The sequence below is a fragment of the Cololabis saira genome, chromosome 10 (assembly GCF_033807715.1).
Source record: "Cololabis saira isolate AMF1-May2022 chromosome 10, fColSai1.1, whole genome shotgun sequence".
Classification (NCBI taxonomy): Eukaryota; Metazoa; Chordata; class Actinopteri; order Beloniformes; family Belonidae; genus Cololabis; species Cololabis saira.
Window position 1 is genome coordinate 20,531,761 of NC_084596.1, and position 19,389 is coordinate 20,551,149.

The 19,389-nt window shown below is 39.0% G+C and overlaps 1 protein-coding gene across 3 annotated transcripts; it reads right to left on the reverse strand.

Annotated features, from left to right (window-relative positions):
* Positions 1-4,893: 4,893 nt before the first annotated feature.
* On the reverse strand, positions 4,894-18,756 carry sppl2 (signal peptide peptidase-like 2). Of its 3 annotated transcripts, none has more exons than XM_061731964.1 (15): positions 18,666-18,756; positions 15,800-15,916; positions 15,437-15,619; positions 15,263-15,352; positions 15,010-15,149; positions 12,823-12,965; positions 11,126-11,222; positions 10,907-11,023; positions 9,836-9,917; positions 9,661-9,735; positions 9,497-9,559; positions 9,312-9,411; positions 9,133-9,210; positions 7,546-7,706; positions 4,894-5,718 (listed from the first exon to the last, which is right to left on the reverse strand). In XM_061731964.1, exons 1-15 carry the CDS (start codon positions 18,711-18,713, stop codon positions 5,536-5,538), a joined length of 1,677 nt encoding a protein of 558 aa, XP_061587948.1. In that variant the 5' UTR covers positions 18,714-18,756; the 3' UTR covers positions 4,894-5,535. The 3 variants fall into 3 exon arrangements, 2 of the variants coding, with proteins under 2 accessions (XP_061587948.1, XP_061587949.1); XR_009783265.1 differs by having other exon boundaries at positions 5,579-5,718; positions 7,420-7,706; XM_061731965.1 differs by lacking the exon at positions 7,546-7,706.
* Between the last annotated feature and the right edge of the window lie 633 nt (positions 18,757-19,389).

Below are 19,389 nucleotides of genomic sequence, written 5' to 3' on the forward strand. Positions count from 1 at the left end.
TATATATATATATATATATATATATATATATATATATATATATATATATATATATATATATATATATATATATTTCAATTTATTTATTTTGGTAGGGACAGTGTACATCAGGCAACATTTTCTTTTAATAAAAAAATAAAATGTAGATGCACCCAGATTGCAGCCATAGGCTAATTTACATCGGTAGTCCCCCTGCCAGATGTAATCAGCAAAAGTCAAAATAACAAAAATAATAATAATAATAATCACAAAAAGGAAAAACAATATAGCACATAACATGGCATATGCATTCACAATAAAAATGACGATAAAACCCGTGCTGGGGAAATGGATGGTTTGAGAACTAAAGTGCTGTAGTGCTATTTTGTATCTGCTGTAAAACATGATAAATAGTTGAATATTACAGTGCTGTCAGTACATGAGTATGGTACATGCAAAATAAAATAAGTGAAATATATATATATATATATATATATATATATATATATATATATATATATATATATATATATATATATATATATATATATATATATATATATATATATATATATATATTTCTGAATTAAAGGTTTCACAGTTTCATGTTTACAAGGAGGAGAGAGAGCGTAATGTCAAACAGTAAATTAACCGACTGTGCAGCTCATGTCTGTCATTGTTTCATGTTTTCAGTGCTTGTTTGTGCTACGGTCACAGCTTTATGTGATATTTACATGTGCTTTTACTAAAAGCACATGTAAATATCACAGCTAAAAGCCTTTTAGCTGCATTGTTTAGTCTGCATGCCAGTGCTGCTCTGTGTCACCTGCAGTCATGAGCTGTCATTAGGCCATTATGTGAAAGTTTTTATACATGTCATTTCATTCTGTAACACATATACATACAAGCTCCCATATATACTGTACCAGCTCAGTACATTTTTTTAAGCCTGGAAAAGTAAGCATTATAAATCCAGGTAGTACTGCAGCAAAAAATTGTATTTTAAAAAACTGGAAATCAGAAAAAACCCCAGCACCCAAATAGTGAGTGGATCAATTAACTTGCATAGCACTCCTGAAAGAATACGGTATTCTGTTAGAATACAGTAATATAAGAAATATAATAGAAATATAATTTATTTTCCTATTCTAGTTTCTGGGGTGTAAACCGGGGCATTGCGACAGCAAAAACCAAACCAATCAAAGCAATGCAAAAGGTTGGCAAAAATAATAAAGCTGGTCTTTGCCCTGTTGCGATCAAACACCAACACTAAGCAGATCTTTTTGGTTTGTAGACTGCAAAAGACAAAAACATGCAACAGTTTATTAGCCTTGGAGGAGATCCTTTCTATCATGACTGTGATCATTGATCAAGGCCTCAGATCTCGCATAACTGCAGCCACAATCAGTTCAGGGACATGAGCCCTGAAGATGTACTCCACAAAGAAATCATTAAAGTAAATACATTCAAGTCTTCATAATTTTAACATGCCATTTTATTCTAAAATGTAGAAATCACCTCGTTCCCATGTTATTTTCGTCTCAGTTTATCAACATTTCTACTAGATAAATATTCTAAAATGCAAAGGCCAGCATGTGGATGGCTGCTCGACACGATCACAGGTAAGGGGAGAACTAGAAACATGACATCTATAGAGGGTATGCATTGACGTCACATTCCCACTGGACCACGCCTCCTTACTCGCACTGAGTGGCAAAAATGGCTGCAACTAGTAGGGGAAACTGTGGAGAAGACGGGATAACAGCCGATTATTGGCTTAAATTAAAGGCAGTTGGACTTGACAGTGACCCTTACTGTTACAGAAGAACCAGTGGTCCATGGACATTAATATTTGGCCACGAATCGAGTTTCCTGTTATTTATATGTACTTAATTACGCCGGGGAAATACAGGAAGCAAAGCTTGAAGGCATTCAAAAGTCTTGACATTTCCAACATTATCTGATACAAAATGGGAACCGCAAATCCACGTTTCGGTGCCTGAAATCCAGTTGTTTCTGCGAATTGCAGCGACCCATTTGTCTCTCTAAGCTTATTTTTCGGCAGTCTGTAAAACGATAACTCCGATTTCTTGCTAAATCTATGAGTACAGTCGATGGCACAACAGCTCTTTCCCATTCTAGATGTTTTCAAGTGCTCAAACTGAAATTTTACGCTGCCACTCAGTCTTTCTGCCACTCAGTGGGCGTAACCCGCTGTGAAGTTGCATTTGTGATGTCATGCGTATTCCCTACTGTAATATGTTGCCATTTAAAAATTTTCTCCAAACAAGCACAACTAAAATGATTTTAAAATCATACATTCACAAGTGCCCAGGGTGGAAGAAGAGTAAATATGATTCATCCAGACTCTCAGATTCATTGAGAACTTTTTTCACAATGTTACAGGATCTGGGAAAGTGAGGTCCAGATAGTTTCTATGACAACCAGTGCACTGTGATGCAGACACCTGTTGAGGAAGAAGAAGCTAATATGTAAACTGTTGTATTTCCATCAGCACGTTCTGCATCCTAACTATCCTGAAATGTTCACTAAAGTTCCTCGAGATCCATTCATGTTTATTTCAAATATTTCACTTACATTTTGTCTTCAGTATAAATACCAATACACATCTCTCCTTTGTAGCCTCACCACATATTTATAGACTTAAATTAATAATTAAAACTGCCTTGTGGGGGAAACACCTCCATAAATGGTGGAAAGATTTAAGTAATGATAAATAATTAATCTATCTATCATCTAGAGCTGTACATTTTCACTGAAGGGATCTTAACATTATGGAAAAACACAAATCAGAAGGATTGTGACCCTTTATTATGAAGTGGTGCTGCATACTTTGTCTTTTTTGGGAAGCGCTGAAGCAGATTGTCAGGAGTAAATATAAACTCTCCCTCCTCTGCCTTGACTGCACTGAAGCAACAAGAGGCTCTTTATCAGGCTGATGCTCATCTCCATCAGGCCTGAATAGCACTGACTTTTCACAAGTGAAAGGTCTTAATGAAAAGACGCATTCAAACTCAAAGCTTCACAGGGGCCTGAACGTTACAGGGCATCGATAAATCCCAGCACCGACACAGATGGCATCCTGAATCCAAGCCATTCAAACAAATCTAGCATCCGTGCACTTGGGTATTATATGAGAATGAAAACAAAAACAAACAAGTATCAAATACAACTTTTTTTATTATGTGTACTCCTCAGAGGCGTTAAAAACCACTTGATGAAGACAAATTATAATCATGGATCACGTCTCATGACTCGGAAACTCTGTTCTGCTGATTCAGCCAGGCCACACAGTCATGTCTCCGTTTCTCTTAAGTCTTATTGAGTCTCTTACACAGAACATTGCTAATCAGCATCATACATTAACCAGAATCAGAAGTGTATCTCTACTGGTTGATGGGTTTGATTGACTGCTGGTCTGTGGCACCCCTCAGGTCCAAAATGGTTTTGCAACATAAAGGCAGAAGCATACTGAGTACATTGATTAATATCTTGGTTTCCACTTTTTAAAACCTTCAGGATTATACGTAAACACAATTAAACACAAGCCAATAACCTGTTGGTGTTTGAATTTAAAAAAAACAAACAAACAAAAAACAGAATGTGCAAATGTTTTCTACAAACTTGAAGAACATTATTAACACTCCAGTCGCTCTTAGCATTTTACACATTAAAACTGCAGCACATTTTGAGTTTAGTACTCACAGTTTCCTCTTCACCTTCAGAGGCTGACAGTAAGGCCAAAACCAGCTCTTCAGACAACATGACACGGGAGAAAACCGCAGTGCTTAGCGCTTTACTTTCACGCCATCAACGAGGCGTACAAAGTAAGACATATAGATCATACACCAGTTTTTATATAAATGGCAACATCAAAAGAAACATAACATCTAAAATAAAATGCAACAAGTTTTATGAACATACAAAATGCTTCACTGAAAGTGTATATAATAAAAAAAAAAAGTTTGTTAGCTTTGGGCTCAGTCAGTTACCATGACAGCAACAGATTTTAAAGAGTATAAAACTATTCAGCCATTCCACTTTAAATTGTAACAGTAGTGTCAAATCATCAAAAGATGTGAAATTATTCAGAAACTGATAACCCTACCCTTAAGAGTCCCATATAGCACTTAAATGAGCAAAACACTCTAACGGTGACTGAGTTCCTGCACATACTCCATACTGTCCATTCTTGACATCAGAGTATAATTTCAAATAAGCATTAGTTATATTGTTTGGAAATTCATTGGTGAACATGTATGTTCAATCCTGATCATGACTGCACTGCTACATAGTGTCGCCTAAACAAATCCAACATGACAGTAACAAGGAAAAGCACCATCTCTAGCCAGAGAGGATGCAAACAGGTCCTGCAAAGTATGTGTACGTAGTTTTTATGTATTTAATTGATGAAAACCCAAATGTCCGTTACAAAAAGTTAAATATTTAACTTTTCATGATGTCTGTTGATAGTTTTGACAGAATTGGAAGAATCCATCCCCCTCTCTCTCTCCGACTGCTGCCTGCTCAGACCACCATGAAGACCCATGAACTGTACCGCTATTTTAAACATCGATAACCTTCACATCAGGAAAGCAAAGCCTTTATGGCGTCTGTATATTGCATTCTCTTGAACTGACATCAGAGGGCGAACCCTAAACATCATGTGCTTCATCTCCTGTGATTTATTAACTTCTCCTGATGTGTTTGTCGCCTTAATCACTTGGATTAAGTATTCTTTAACAGGACATGATGTTAGTTTCCTAAAACTATGGTCCCATTTAGAGTAAAATAGTACGATATGCTTTAAGGCTGGACTAAGTTGCAAACGTGATGATTGGCGTACATTTACAGCACGTTTAAACCTTGTGAAGGGCTTCACAATGTCACCTGGGCTTCAGTGTCCTGTTCAAAGATCTCCATCAATTATATTAAATTTGGCGCCTCAGAAGCGAGATGGCGTGAAACTGAAGGATTCAAAATAGACAAGACAAAACCCTTCAAAGATCTCTAATAACTCTCAATGCTTCTCTCAGTACGTACCACTGACTCTGCTTTCATAACTGTAGAGTTGCAACTATAATCTACAATATCTGTTTTTAAAACCTGTTTTTTTTTCTAAATGCCACTGAATAATGAGCAATAACAAGTATATATATATTTTCTTTTTAATTTTCCTGAATCCCCTCATCCCAACTGCAGTGACAAGAAAATGTGAGTCTCCAAGTTTCACCGCAGACGACCTGGTGTGGTTTGTTTTATCAGCTTCAGTAGTTTGTAAATTTGGTTTGTTATTTGCTTACGGGTGGTGCAGGTCTGTTCCTGAGGCTGTGCAAGGTTTTATACGTGTTGGTCTGAATACCGGCCCCTCAGCCATTAAAAAACAAACAAACAAAAACAGATCTGCTTGCTCTTCCCTTCACATCAAGTGCAAATAATAAATGTCTGTACTAGAAATATCCATGAAATGAGACACGCTGTAAGCAGTCACATATAAAAACGTAGTGTGAAATGAAAGATGTACGAGAGCTGGGTTCAGTTTGACTTGTTTTTTTCCTCGCTGGTCTCCTCTGAGCGGGTTTCCTGAGGCGGCTGCTCGGCCGCGTCTTTGCTCTGATTAGTGGATTCTGTGGTTTGTGGCTCCGGTTTGTCCGAGGGCCCCTCTGGCTGCGGCTCCGCCGTTTGTGTACAGTTGATTGGTGCGAGCATTATGGCAGGCTGCAGGGAGCAGAAAACAATATTGATGAGATGAGGCTGAAATGTGATTGAGAAAATAAGACAAACAGAACCAAACGTATACAGCAATTCCTCTGTTTTCAAAATCTCGCCCCAAATAAAGAGGCTTTACATGCTTTTCAATGGCGTCAGAGAGATTTCTGTATGCAGCAATGGAAAACGCATCCAGAGGAAGTTGGAAGTTTGAGCTAGACAGACAAAAAACTCTAAATTACAAGATAATCTTGTACATTGATTTGAACCAGCAAAGCTCTAGATACCCACTAAATCAGGAGCCTATCAACAACTGGGAAATGAAAAGTGTATTCTTGAGGGAAACACAGCAGGAAGGAACTCTTAAAAGGAACCCTGGCTATTAAGACATGTAGGTCTTAAAAGATAAATGTTGGTATCAGTTATAACAATGTGATATATAAAACCTTGTTGATGTTTTTCTTTTTTATAAAATTTGAAAATATAATTTAACATGTAGGTCGCCATTGTTGTTTACATTCTGGGTAGTGACGTCAGACGGTGGCACCTGCTAACCCCCGTACACTGTTTTGACACCCAGAAACAGATGAAAACACAGCTAAACAGGTGACGGCGCACCAGAAACACAGATGAAAACACAGCTAAACATTAAGGTGACGGCGCACCTACAAAAAAGTTAAAAAATAAAAATAAAAAAAAGTACTGCACCATACAGCATGAACTATAAAAACACCATAAAACTCAGATAGACTAACCGACCACACGTTTCAACTAGCAGATAGCCGATGCTACAATAAAAACCCCAGCCAGATCTGGCGTCATTAAATAAAATAAAGATGTTCTTGCCTATTTGACGCGAAGTCTGCGCCTCCCGTTTCGTCAAAGTCCCGGGCCAGTCCCCTCAGCCTCTGGTCTGTCATCAAACGGTAAACCAGCACCGAAGCCGGTTTTAGGGGGGAGAGGGGTGGGCTATGCCCACCCAAACGTGCATCCTGTCACCGGCGTCTCCATCCCGGCGGCGGCGAGAGCGGAGAGCAGATGGCGGAGCACTGCGGGCTGTAGAGGGCGTAGGCTACGGCGTAGGCTACGGCGTAGGCTCCTGCGTAGCCGGCGTAGCCGTGGCTCTACAGCCACTCGGGGCTGGGTCCACCGTTTGATGACAGACCAGAGGCTGAGGGGACTGGCCCGGGACTTTGACGGAATGGGAGGCGCAGACTTTTCGTCAAATAGGCAAGAACATCTTTATTTAATTTAATGACGCCAGATCTGGCTGGGGTTTTTATTGTAGCATCGGCTATCTGCTAGTTGAAACGTGTGGTCTGTTAGTCTATCTGAGTTTTATGGTGTTTTTATAGTTCATGCTGTATGGTGCGGTACTTTTTTTTATTTTTATTTTTTAACTTTTTTGTAGGTGCGCCGTCACCTTAATGTTTAGCTGTGTTTTGAGCATTTATCTTTTAAGACCTACATGTCTTAATAGCCAGGGTTCCTTTTAATTAAGATCAGCATGTTTAATGGTTGAGTGTGATGCAGCAAGCCCAGATAGAATACCTGCAGTGACATTCACAGACAGCTGAGCCCTCAGCAGCAGACTAGAGCACACCCACAGTAAAATAAGGGGCAAGAGGCGGCGGAGGAGGGAAGGGGAGGGACAGTAGAACAGAAAAAGGCAGTTGGAATGGATGGAATTATATTAATGGGTTACTCAACTTGAATTCTACTTCACTTTGTATGTTATTTAAAACTAGATTGTCTCTTTTTTTGTCTTTTTCCTTTTGTTGTTTTAAAGTCTTTTTGTTCTTCCACAGTAGGCAGTCATATCAAACTGTTATTCACCACAAATCCACTTCCAGTCCAGAACTGGGGCAGCTCCCTGCGCCACAGCGCTACAGTGAGGCTGGTGAGCAGAGTGCAAGGCACCAGATACAGCAGGGCCGGCTGGCCCATCTGCATCACAGCCAGAGCCACGAAGGTGATGAGCAGGCCCACGCCGTACGCTGACAAGAGAGGGGGAACAAAGCAGGTCAGACACACTTAAAAACCCCACCACAAACAGACAAACCAGTATTACAACGCAGAAAAATGTGAACCTTTCCTGCAGAAAGTGCATCTCCTCTAGTACTGTCCACATGCTTTACGACAATTATGATGCATCTTTGGTGCTCGGATCACGAATGCAGGTGTGAATACATCAAGACTCATACGGATTCCTTATTATTGCACTATGGAGATAAATGTACCCTGAACACAGTGATGTCCTCAAACTAGGCTCTGAGGTTTCCACTCAAGATTATTTTGGCTAACAGTGGAAAGAAGAGTATGATAACTTATTCTCTTCTCCAGGCGAAACATTCGATAGCATTGTTTTGGAAGAACCCAAACAAACCAGACATAAAGCAATGGTACAAAGAACTCTCAAATTGTCTTGCATTAGAGAAACTGACATATGCCATGAAAGGGAAATCTGATGACTTTTGGGAAATCTGGGGACAGTTCATGCGCTTTATGAGGAGTAATCCGTCGGGACCTGTACTGGATGATTCTGTTGAATGATGATGTAGGGGGGATTCTGTTTTTGTTTTTGTTTTGTTTTGAGTTTTGTGCGTAATGTTTTTTTATGTTGTTGTTTTGTCTCTGTATCTTTGTCTGCTATGCTTGTGGTTTTTTTTTCTTTCATTGTTTTTTTATTTTTATTGTACATTTTATTTACAGATAACTGTATTGTTGTAATAATTGGAAAAATGTCAATAAATATAGTGTTAAAAAAAAAAGAAGATTATTTTGGCTCACAAAGAAAAAAACAAGACTTTTTGGTGTCTTAAACACACCCGACATGTAATTCAAACAAAAGCTTCAAACCATTCATCCATCCCTCCATTTTTTTATACCCGTTTTTATCCTTTGCAGGGCCATGGGGGTCTGCTGGAGCTTAATCCTGCTAACTACAGACGAGGGCAGGGGTTACACCCTGGACAGGTCTATTGCAGTTCAAACCATTCATTTATCTTCTTTTCTTTAGTGACAGTCAACACAACAGCTGTGGCTCTAAATCTCTGCAGGTCCTCTTTATTTGTCACGCAGAATCTTCGAAGGTGCTGCATTTCTTGACCTCAAAACTGTTATTCTAGTGCAACATGAGGGAAACTAAAAAAAGAAATTAAAAAAATAAAAAACGTCGGAAACAGAACTGCTTTCAGCCACGACACGCAGAACAGCAAAGGCTCCATCGATCTGTTAGGTGACGATGTTCAGTTATTGGACACTTTCTGTTGGGATTTCTCACCCACTGAGACACGTCTGTGAAAGTGACAGAGCCACGGCGTGCATGTAATATTTGCAGGACACAAGATTGATTGCATTTCATTATAGCCTACGACCACTTTAAGAACATTTCATCAATTACAACCCCTCTCTTGCACATACCGATCGTGCACGTCACAAAGTAGATCCTGGAGGTCTGTGTTAAAATGTCAAATCTGTGACAGTACACCACCAGCAGACCTGACGGGAAATAAACAGACACACGTTAAATGTTCATTTGTGGTTCATACATATAAAAGGGAAAAAGACACAAGCGAGTGGTTTGTGATACAACAACACACCTGGTACGAGGATATCTCCGAAGCCCAAGAGAGAGAAGGGACGGTCACAAAGAGCCAGAGGAGAGAAGTTTAACCTCGGCACTTTAAGCACCATGGGGAGCTGGGGGAGAAGACGTTCGTTAAGTTTTATTATCAGCTGCTGCTTTTCCAAACTGGACTTGGAAGACCAGGCTCAGTGGACTCACCTTTTCATGTGTGGCGGAGTCAGAAGGACCAGCCGCTACCTCCACCATTATACTCTCCCCACTCTTAAAAACATCAATGAAGATAAAATGAAGTGATCAGAGAAGCATCATAGACATTAGCAGAGTTTGCAGATGTTTCAACAACCTGAGCAGTCTGAACATACCTTTGTAAAGAAGGGAGTGATGAATACGAAGAAAACATCATAGACAAATAAAACTGTCAGTAATAAAGTGCAAGCCTGCAGGAGGGGAGAAAAAAAACACCCATCTTAGTTTACAACTTACTGATTTGTGAGACACTGAACACAGTTAAACCTTTTAGCATATCGGTAGGCTCACCTTGAACGTGGGCAGCCTGACTGTTTTGAGCATGTACAGACAGAAGGCGATCCCCAGGGCGTCCTGCAACACCCACGCCCACCTGCAGAACACAGAACATGCATTTTAGTCCGACAACCATCATAACATCGTACCTTCAACACCTTCTCACACACACAACACCCTCCAACACACGTACGAATCCAGAGCCACGTTAGTTTTGCTTTCTGAAACACAATTCTCCGTAGTATGTAAACAGTTTCAGTAGATAGCTGCTTGTCTCACTGTCTATACACTTTCTACACTTCCGTAAATAATGGACTAACTGGCATCCAATCACGGTCCTCTAAGCCAGGGAACCCCCCCAGGAAACTTTGTCTGCTTCAGTTGTACAAATTATATGTGCGCATGTTAAATAAATAAAAAATCATAATAACACAACTAATGGAATACAGTTATCCAAGTCTGTATAAACCCACTTAGAAATATATTTTGGTCATTTTAAAATACTAAGTTATTTAACAGGATAAAAACTTAAAAATGTTAATACATTTAATCATGCTACTACTCCGACAGGTTGTTAAAGGAAAAATGTTACAAATGTTCGCTCTCATATTGAGAGACATTTTTCAGAAATATTTTTATGTCCTTTGTGCAGATTTTAAACATTAGTGACACAAAATCAAGTGAAAAAAAAGCAGCAGTAAACACACACATGCAGGGAAGGGGGTAAAAAAGTAAAAAGTAAAAAAAATATATATACAGTAATTACAGGACAGTATATACTTTGCGATGGAAATAAAAGTAGTGCGAAAGAAAAAAAAGCAGGTAGAATGTGTGAGGTAGACAGACAGATATTGCATAGATTTTGTATACAGGGTAAACCAAAGAGAAATGTATCAAAAAAACATAATTAATGTTAATTTTTTTCAATTAAAGGTTTGTAACGATTGTAACGGTTGGGGGGGGCTCGCTGGTCTTAGACACAAGTAGGGGGGGCTCCAAGAAAAAAAGGTTTCTTCATACATTTGACTTGCAGCCTGTGTTTTATCTGTACAGGAATGACCTCACGCTTATTCTCTCAGCACTCACTGGTCTTCATTGCGAAACACCATCCAGATGATGCTGACGCTGATGCAGAACGCCGACAGCAGCAACGTGCGGATCTGTGGCCGCTTGTGCAGGTACGGCAGGTTGTTCTCCGGGACCCTTGAGGGACGAGATGGTTTCACACGTCAGGGTGATCACAAGAAAACACGTGAAGTGATGATGACCAAGTTATTGTTACCTACTAATAATGAAAAGCCTCACCTGCACTTGCAGAAAGGAAGTCTCCTGACAAAAGGCCACAGACAGCTGTAGAGGCCCACGGACGAGGCCACGCAGAAGATCCCAATGACCCAAATGGCTAAACACGGAGGAAACAGCAGAGGCAGGTTATGTGTTACATACTATTATACAATATCTCTTCACTTTCTGTTGAAGGAATATACTCTGTAGATAATTTGTCCACTAACTATGAAAAGTGGTGCCTATTAGGTAAGTATTCAGTGTGCTTGGTGAAAGTGCCACAGATGCTCAAACATCAAGCTGTCTGAGAAACGATCAGCATTTTTTTTTTAAAACCTATTTAAAAGTGAAATTTCATCTCAGCCATTAAGCTCTTTCTCAGAAATGCCTTTTTTCCAACACTCAACAGGCTTACGAAGTTTAATCCGCTGAAGAGTGAGCTTCACTGCTGTTTGAGTTTACACCAGAGTTGCATGCGTGGATTATTTCTCATTTCACTTCATCTGATCTGCTCTGATGGTCTGGGCTTTTTTGTGTCTAATCTAGTCCTGCATCATTTTTATTAGGAAATCTGACCATGTTCCCAAAACACTATATAATTTAAACATATTACTTGACATCATCAACGTAACTTGTTTAGAAATGTAGACGTAATGCTGGTAAATTTAAATTTACAGGCAGGTACGTCTCGCTACCATTAAATATACTTAAAAGTCTTGGAGAGCAAATAAAATCAATCTATCCTTTCAGAAAATCTCTGGGCAGGTTTAACAAGACGACGGCAGAAGCGCGACGTAATCTGGATGTAACAGGGTTTCCGCGGGGTTTTAAAAAGTATTAAAAAGTGATAAACGAAAATTGCCAAATTTAAGGCCATTAAAAGTGTTAAATTCACTGTCAGAGGTATTATTTTTTTTAAATTGGTATTATTTTTTACCTTTTACATTTTAATCAGTCTATTTTATTGTCATTCACAAAGTGAAATAAATGTGAAACATCTGGTCAACATCAGAGTCTATAAATCTGTTCTGTATAGTGTTCTATAGTTCAAAATCTGTATTAATGTTAAAAGGTCAGTGATTAACACTTAATGTTGTGACAGTTTTTTTTTAAAATCTGAAGGTAGTGAAAAAGGTATTAAATTGGTATTAAATTTAACATAAGGATTGCTGTATAAACCCTGTGTAAACAGTGTAGACTGCTGCAGTTGAGGAATAACAGGCGTTTGAATCCTCTTCAGCATCAACTGTTAACGATTAACTTATTCTTTGAAAATTGAATAAAAGACGGCACTCAAACCATTTCCATTGCAAGTTAGATCTATCTGCTGTTTTGCTGACAGACTACGGCAAAAGTTTAATTTACTCTTCCTACACAAAACTCTCCTGTTGACTCGTTTCTGTCACTCTGAATACCTCACCTCGTGCATAACTCTGATTGGCCATAGCGTTAACAAAGTACATGCCAGGACAGTTTGATAAGCAATTGTTGGTGCAGCTCCTTGTCTTGGGAGGCCCTATGGATTGTTTTCAGGCCCTTCATCTTTCTAAATCTGGTCCTGATTTATCAGGCTACAACGTAAACTGAATCGGTTTTGAATTCTTTCTGAATGACGTTAAGCCCCTGTGAGCGAAGACAGTGTTGAGGCTTTGTTAGACCAATCACAACGACACAGATACTGCGTGAATAAGTCGGCGGCGTGTGAGTCTGTGTTGTACCCAGGCGGTCGTAGAAAAAGTAGAGAAGCACCAGCATGTTGCAGCACATGAACACAAACACGCAGATCATGATCGGGGTGACGTCTACCGTCTCCTCGTCCTGCTTCTCCAAACCGTCATCCCGCTTGTGTTTCATGTAACGCCTTCAGGAGATGAAACACAATTAAAAGAGGCATGGTCATTGTCCGGGGAGTTATTAAAGTCTGGTGCAAACATGATCACTAGTAAGTATTCACTTCGTGACTTATTTCAGTGTTGATGATTTGCTAAAGCATCCGAAATCCTGACAGCTACAATCAATATTTATCATTTATTCAGCTGGTTGGTATTTACCTCCTTCACAAGTTCAAAACATATCCGCATATTGTTAATGACAGCACCTCCTGTGCCAAATTAAACGTAATACAGTTCAAGATCCTACATCGCATGCATTTTTCCAAAGCAAGATTGGCTAAAATATATCCTAACACAGAAACACTGCTGATTTAACACACATGTTCTGGTTGTGTCCTGCCCTGGTAAATTACTGGTCCACCATCTTTAAAACGTTATCAAAAGCACTGAATATTGATCTTCAACCCGATGCTGCTATGGCCATATTTGGTACCACAAGTGTTAGATATACAACATTAAAGAAAAGCTATAGAAATATTATTGCATTTACAACGCTGCTTGCAAGAAGAAGAATACTATTCTTGCACTGGAAGTCAAAAAATCCACCCAAAGTGTCTCTATGGTTTAGCGATCTGACACATTTCATACAGTTGGAAAAGATCAAATATACTCTCGGGGGTCCAAGGACAAATTTTTCTCTGTCTGGGATCCGGTGTTACTGTACATCAGCAAACTTAGAACTGTGCCCACTTAGATATCGCATAGCAGCCACCTGTATGTGTGTGTATATGTGCTTATGTGCATGTTGACTTGCTATAGTCATTATTGGTCTGTTTTATTTGTTTTTTATTTTTTTTCATTCAATTTTACAATTCTGTTGGTTAGGTGTCCAACCTGTTCAGGGGATGGGAGGGCAGGGGTGTTAAAATATAAAAATGAGCATTGTGAACCTTTTTGTATCAGTATCCATGTGCTGTGCTATTAATGCTCAATAAATAAAATTATTAAAAAAAAAACATATCCGCATATTCATGTTTTCTTTTTTTTCTTTCTGTGGTCCTGTGTCAGAGACTACGTCTGACTGTACTTCAGTTGCCTTGGCGCCTCAGTCAGAGAGGATGAACAGATCAGCTTATGCCGGTGACTCACTCCTACCACCTCAAATTTAGCAATTTCAGCGCCGTTACAGGGATACAATGCAAGCTGCGTGGCTTGAAAAGCAGAAACACACGCATTCTTCAAAGAGAAAGATCTGTAGTCATGTTTGTTTGCCAAGAAAACAAATTTTCTCCTCAGATGCCTCTGCTCATAATTTGAATTGATCAAACTAGTTGAAATTTAGTAAAGATTTAAAAGCATTGTTTGTAGAAGCAGAAAGATGCTCAGTAATAGAGAAGAAAGTAAGAATCTGTCCAGCCTGCAGCACTATTTTGACCATTTAAATTGTTTTTTTCTACAGTTCGGGTTTCACATTTTAACACACACATTTCAATAGAAAACTCTATAATGGACCTGACCTGCTTGTGTACAGCTGTTTCTGTGCATACTAAATCATTAAATACCGTATTTTCTGGACTATAAGCCGCACCTGTATATAAGTCGCATCCACTCTATTAAAAAAAAAAAAAGGTATGCAAGCCGCAGATATTTCTGTTGTTAGATTAGATATTTACTACATGTACAGAAGGATTTTGAACTGCAAATGATGTACATGTTTGTACCTAAATAGATCCTTTCCTAACAGTGTCTTTTAACACGGCAGCAACTTTGCTGATTAAAACGGGACAGAACCAAGAGAAAATAACCAGTATTTATTTATCTATTTATCTGTTTGAAATCTACTTTTACCTACTTCTATCTGCTAAAGAAAAAAGTAGCGTATTCTTCTTTGCATTTATTTTGTCTTAGTTTTGATTCTAATTCTGGTTAGAGCGCCCCGAGCGGTGGAAGAAAAATCCACAGAATAGCCGCACCTTTGTATAAGCTGCATGGTTCAAAACCTATAAAAAAAGTAGCGGCTTATAGTCCAGAAAATACGGTATATCAGTTTTACCACCCAGGATTTTTGCTCACTTTTTGCTGTCTCTGCTGCCGGCCCAGTAGCCTCCGACGGCCACCGTTCCAACGGCCATGAGGAAGATGATCACCATGTTGTAGTCCAACACCGGCTCATTGGGTGCATACATGGCAACCAGTCTCCCTTTACCAAAGGTCTGTAAAGTTAGAAACACCATTAGATCATGTTTAGGTTAGAAACATTAAATTACTTTTTAAATTCAGATTTCACTTGACAAGTAGTTTGATTGATTCATGGCTGATTTCTCACCTTGCTTACGTCAAGCATATCAGAGTAGCTCATAAGTGCGACGGGAATGTCGATCTCCTCATACTGAGTCTTGTTTCCTGATGGTGGAGTCTGTTCAACAAAAAAAGAAGAAGATTTGAAACAGACCAAAATCAGTTTGATACTGATGCACAGTGACTGCAGTGACGATCTTACCAGTCTGTCCTTGCTGACGATGAGCAAGCCTTTAGCGCCATTAATCTGGGCCAGGCGAACCTTTTCATAGAAAGTGCAGTTGCCCCTCATCACCATGGGGATGAGATTTGGGAAGCCTCCCTCGGGAACGTCCGAGGGTGAGCACAGGACTGATGTTGTCAAATCGTATATCTGAAGACGTGACTATGATGGAAAAGGGTTTGTGTCATTACCAAAGCTGGATAAATAGTTATACAGGTTAGGACAAATAAGTACTTTTATAAAGATGATTTCTGTTAAGCTCTGAGAGTAAGTGCCAGAGTCGAAGAAATCAAGATCATTTATTATAATTGAATAAAAGGTGACTGATCACATGTGACTTACTGCCTTATTGAGGTCCTGAGGTAGACGTGCCCACTGTGAGTTGAAGAATATGCAGTAATCCTTTCCTCTGCTCTTGCCCTTATCACTGAAATGGGCCATGCCGTACTCTCCCATCACCTGTCAATGTGTAAATAAAGTTTGCATCACCTAAAAATGTCCACAAGATCATTCTAACTTTGATTTTTACATCATCAATACTTTCACCAACAACACACCAGCTGTTTATTTGTATAAATGAAGCAAGTTTATTTAAGGCGAGAGTCAAAAAGGATTTTGAAGAATGAGAGTATGTACTAAGCAGTGACAAGACTATTATTTGGCAGTAAACAGATTTATTGTATAATTACTTCTTGTATATCAATTAATTTGTTGCTATATAATGAATTATTTCAAGCATTTTGAAGAATGGATCCTGGGTATGATTCCCAAACAATATCAAATGCACAATCTGGATCCCCCGCTTGAAAAAAGCGGGAAAAAAGCTTCAGGGATCATTCAGGTGTGCAAACCCCTCCACCATGATAAAGTCGTAATTCAAGGAGGAGATTGACAGGCAGACCGTTGTTGTGGCAACTCTATACCAGGCTGCTGTGAGGAGAGAGCTGAGTTAAAATGCAAGATTCTCTGTATACTCCTCAATCTATGTTCCTACATTCACAAAAGCAAGATTTAGGATGCAAAGCAGCTGAAATGCCTGGGCGCTCCCTTAGAGGTAGAGTAAGAAGTTCAGTCATCTGGGAGGGACTCGTGTAGAATCATCGCTACTCCACATCGAGATGAGCCGCTTGAGGTGTTTGGAGGCATGTGGTTAAGACGCCTCCTTGGCAATGTGTTTCAGGCAAGAGAGATAGAGGATGTGAGTGGGGGGGTGGAGGCCGAGGCCTAGGCCTAAACCCTGATAAGAGGCAGTTCATGCCTGGCCGACTGTTAAGACTTTCTCAAGATGAGCAGAAACCCTGCGAAGGTGGAGGGAGTCTGGCTGAGTTTGTTTTTACCATTTTTACCAAATTATTGTAGCGATGCTATAGCCTTGTTATTGAACAGTTACATCTATGCGGTGGACCAAGAAGTCAAGTGGGGGTTTTCCTACATAAATAAATACATTACCCACTGGAAGACGCTAAAAACAAACAAAAAAAAAAAACGTAGGCGAAATTGAAACAAAGAAAAACTGACACCTAAGTGAAAATCGCAGCAATATCCTATAAAAATGAAAAAAAAAAAAAAAGGTATTGTTTGATGTGTTTAGTATCTGTTTCAGTTTGGATGTCTGGGTCCTCTGTAGAGAGACTGAGGGACCTTCTACAGATCTGTGTCAAGGGGCTCTTAGTTTGTTTTTAATTACGTATACAGACAAAAAGTAGAGTCCATTATCTGTCGTTGTACAAACTACAAATTAATGACTAGCTATTGAAATATACTTGTCAATTTCCTCGAGGATTTAAATACAGCCGACTTTAATGCATGTGGACAAAGATTTAAATTTGAAGTTGACTTCTGTTCTTTTTGTAATGAATCTGAAGAATCACTTGATCATATGTTTCTATTGTGTCCTGTCTCACAAACTTTTTGGCGTGAAATTAGAAATTGGCTATCTTTAAAAATGAATGACATCCCAAAATCAAGCTGAACTCCATCATGGACAACCCCCTCACCCCCTACATGACACCGTGGGAGCATCAGCAGCTCCTTCAGCCAAAGACTGCTCCACCCCGCTGCAAGAAGGAACGCTACCGCAGGTCCTTCATCCCCACAGCCATCAGACTCTATAATAAGAAACTGTAGCCACTCATGTGCAATAAACCTGTCTCTTTAAAAGTGCAATAACCACTAATACCTCACGTATTTTTGGAAATATTTGTAAATATCTTGTAAATATTATCCGTTTATTTGGTGCTTACTACTTTTTTTCTCTCTTGTACATAGTCTTTTTCTACTTTTTATATTGCTCTTTTTTATTATTTAACTATTTATGGTCATTTCTATTTTACATTTTTTGTATAAAGCGTGTGTGTGCTGCACGACTGAATATCCCTCCTCTGGGAGATCAATAAAGTCTACTATTCTATTCTATTCTAAATTTGAAATCTCAAATATAATTTTTGTACATAGATACAATTGACAATCAGTGTCTCTCTTGGTTAAAGTCATTCTTTTACTGGCTAAATATCATATACACTGTTGTAAGTAGAGAAAAATGAAGCCCTCTTTCCAATGTTTTTTTAAATGATTTCAAACGTTTTTTTTGTCTCTATAAAAAAAATTAAGTCAAATAACTCTGCAAAAAATTAGCTGACATATCGAAGTATCTTTTATTTTACCCTCTTTCTGAAATGTCGATGCTATTTGCCTTAAAATGCCTTAGTGGTTTTGTTATTAATTGTATTAAAGGTTTACCTTATTGTTTGTGTGAATGTCTCTTACAGTATGTTCTATTTTCTTACATTGTATTGTATTTCCTTCACAAGCAGTTTGTATAAATGTGTTTTAGTTTATAAATTGTGTTCGATAAATATATTACTTATATGAAACATAATTAAGTCCAACAGTCTCAGATTGTTGCTCTACATTTACAACAAAGCAATCAAATGTTTATGTTATCCAAGTTCTAGATAGCTTGTGTCCGTGTTTGCTTCATTGATGCCGTGAATGAGCGTAATCCTGCACCGTTTATGTCTTTTGTCTTTAAAAAAAAAAGGGGATTTAAAGGCCCATGCTTCATTCTCCGCAGGCTAACCCTCATAGCAGCTACCGCTCAATAAACCGCTGAGAAAACACCGATCTAAGACTGTCAACCACTAACTGCCATGCGACGCACACACAGGGAGAAACTGTTCTAGGATGAGACAGCCGTGACCCCTCTGACCTTGTGGATGAAGAAAGCAGCCCAGATCAGTGTTTCGGGGACCCTCATGGTGCCTAGCTGTTGTTGTTTTCCATCAACCAACCGCGCAGCCAGTTCCTGCAGTCACCGGCCGAGCGGGGAGGCCCCGCCCACCTCACCGTCCGAGGGTTCCCATTGGCTGAGAGCGGATAAGCACGACGTTGATTGGTTCAAGCCAAAGTCAATCAAATCCAAAGGTAATAATAATAATAAGATAGGATAAGATATTCCTTTATTAGTCCCACAGCGGGGAAATTCGCAGTGTACAGCAGCAAAGGGGATAGTGCAAAACAAGAGGCATCAATAAAATAATAAATAAATAATAATAATAATACAATAATAATATCAGAGTATGACACAGTATAAACAGTACTGGTATATACACAGTACTGGAGTTGAGGGGGGATGAGGGGGGATGACATCCCCCCTGAAATAAAAACGGTCCAAATCATCCCCCCTGTAAAACTGCCATCCCCCCTTTCCATCCCTTATGTCATTTCATCAATCAATGTGGTTTTACTGCTATTTCAACATTTAGAGTCATCACCAGAAAAATAACACCAGAAAAATAACTTATTTGACAATTTTCACCTGTTTTAAATACATTTTCACTTGAAATAAGTAGGAAAATCTGCCAGTGGGACAAGATTTATCTTTTTATTACAAGCAAAAAAATCTTGTTGCACTGGCAGATTTTTCTACTTAT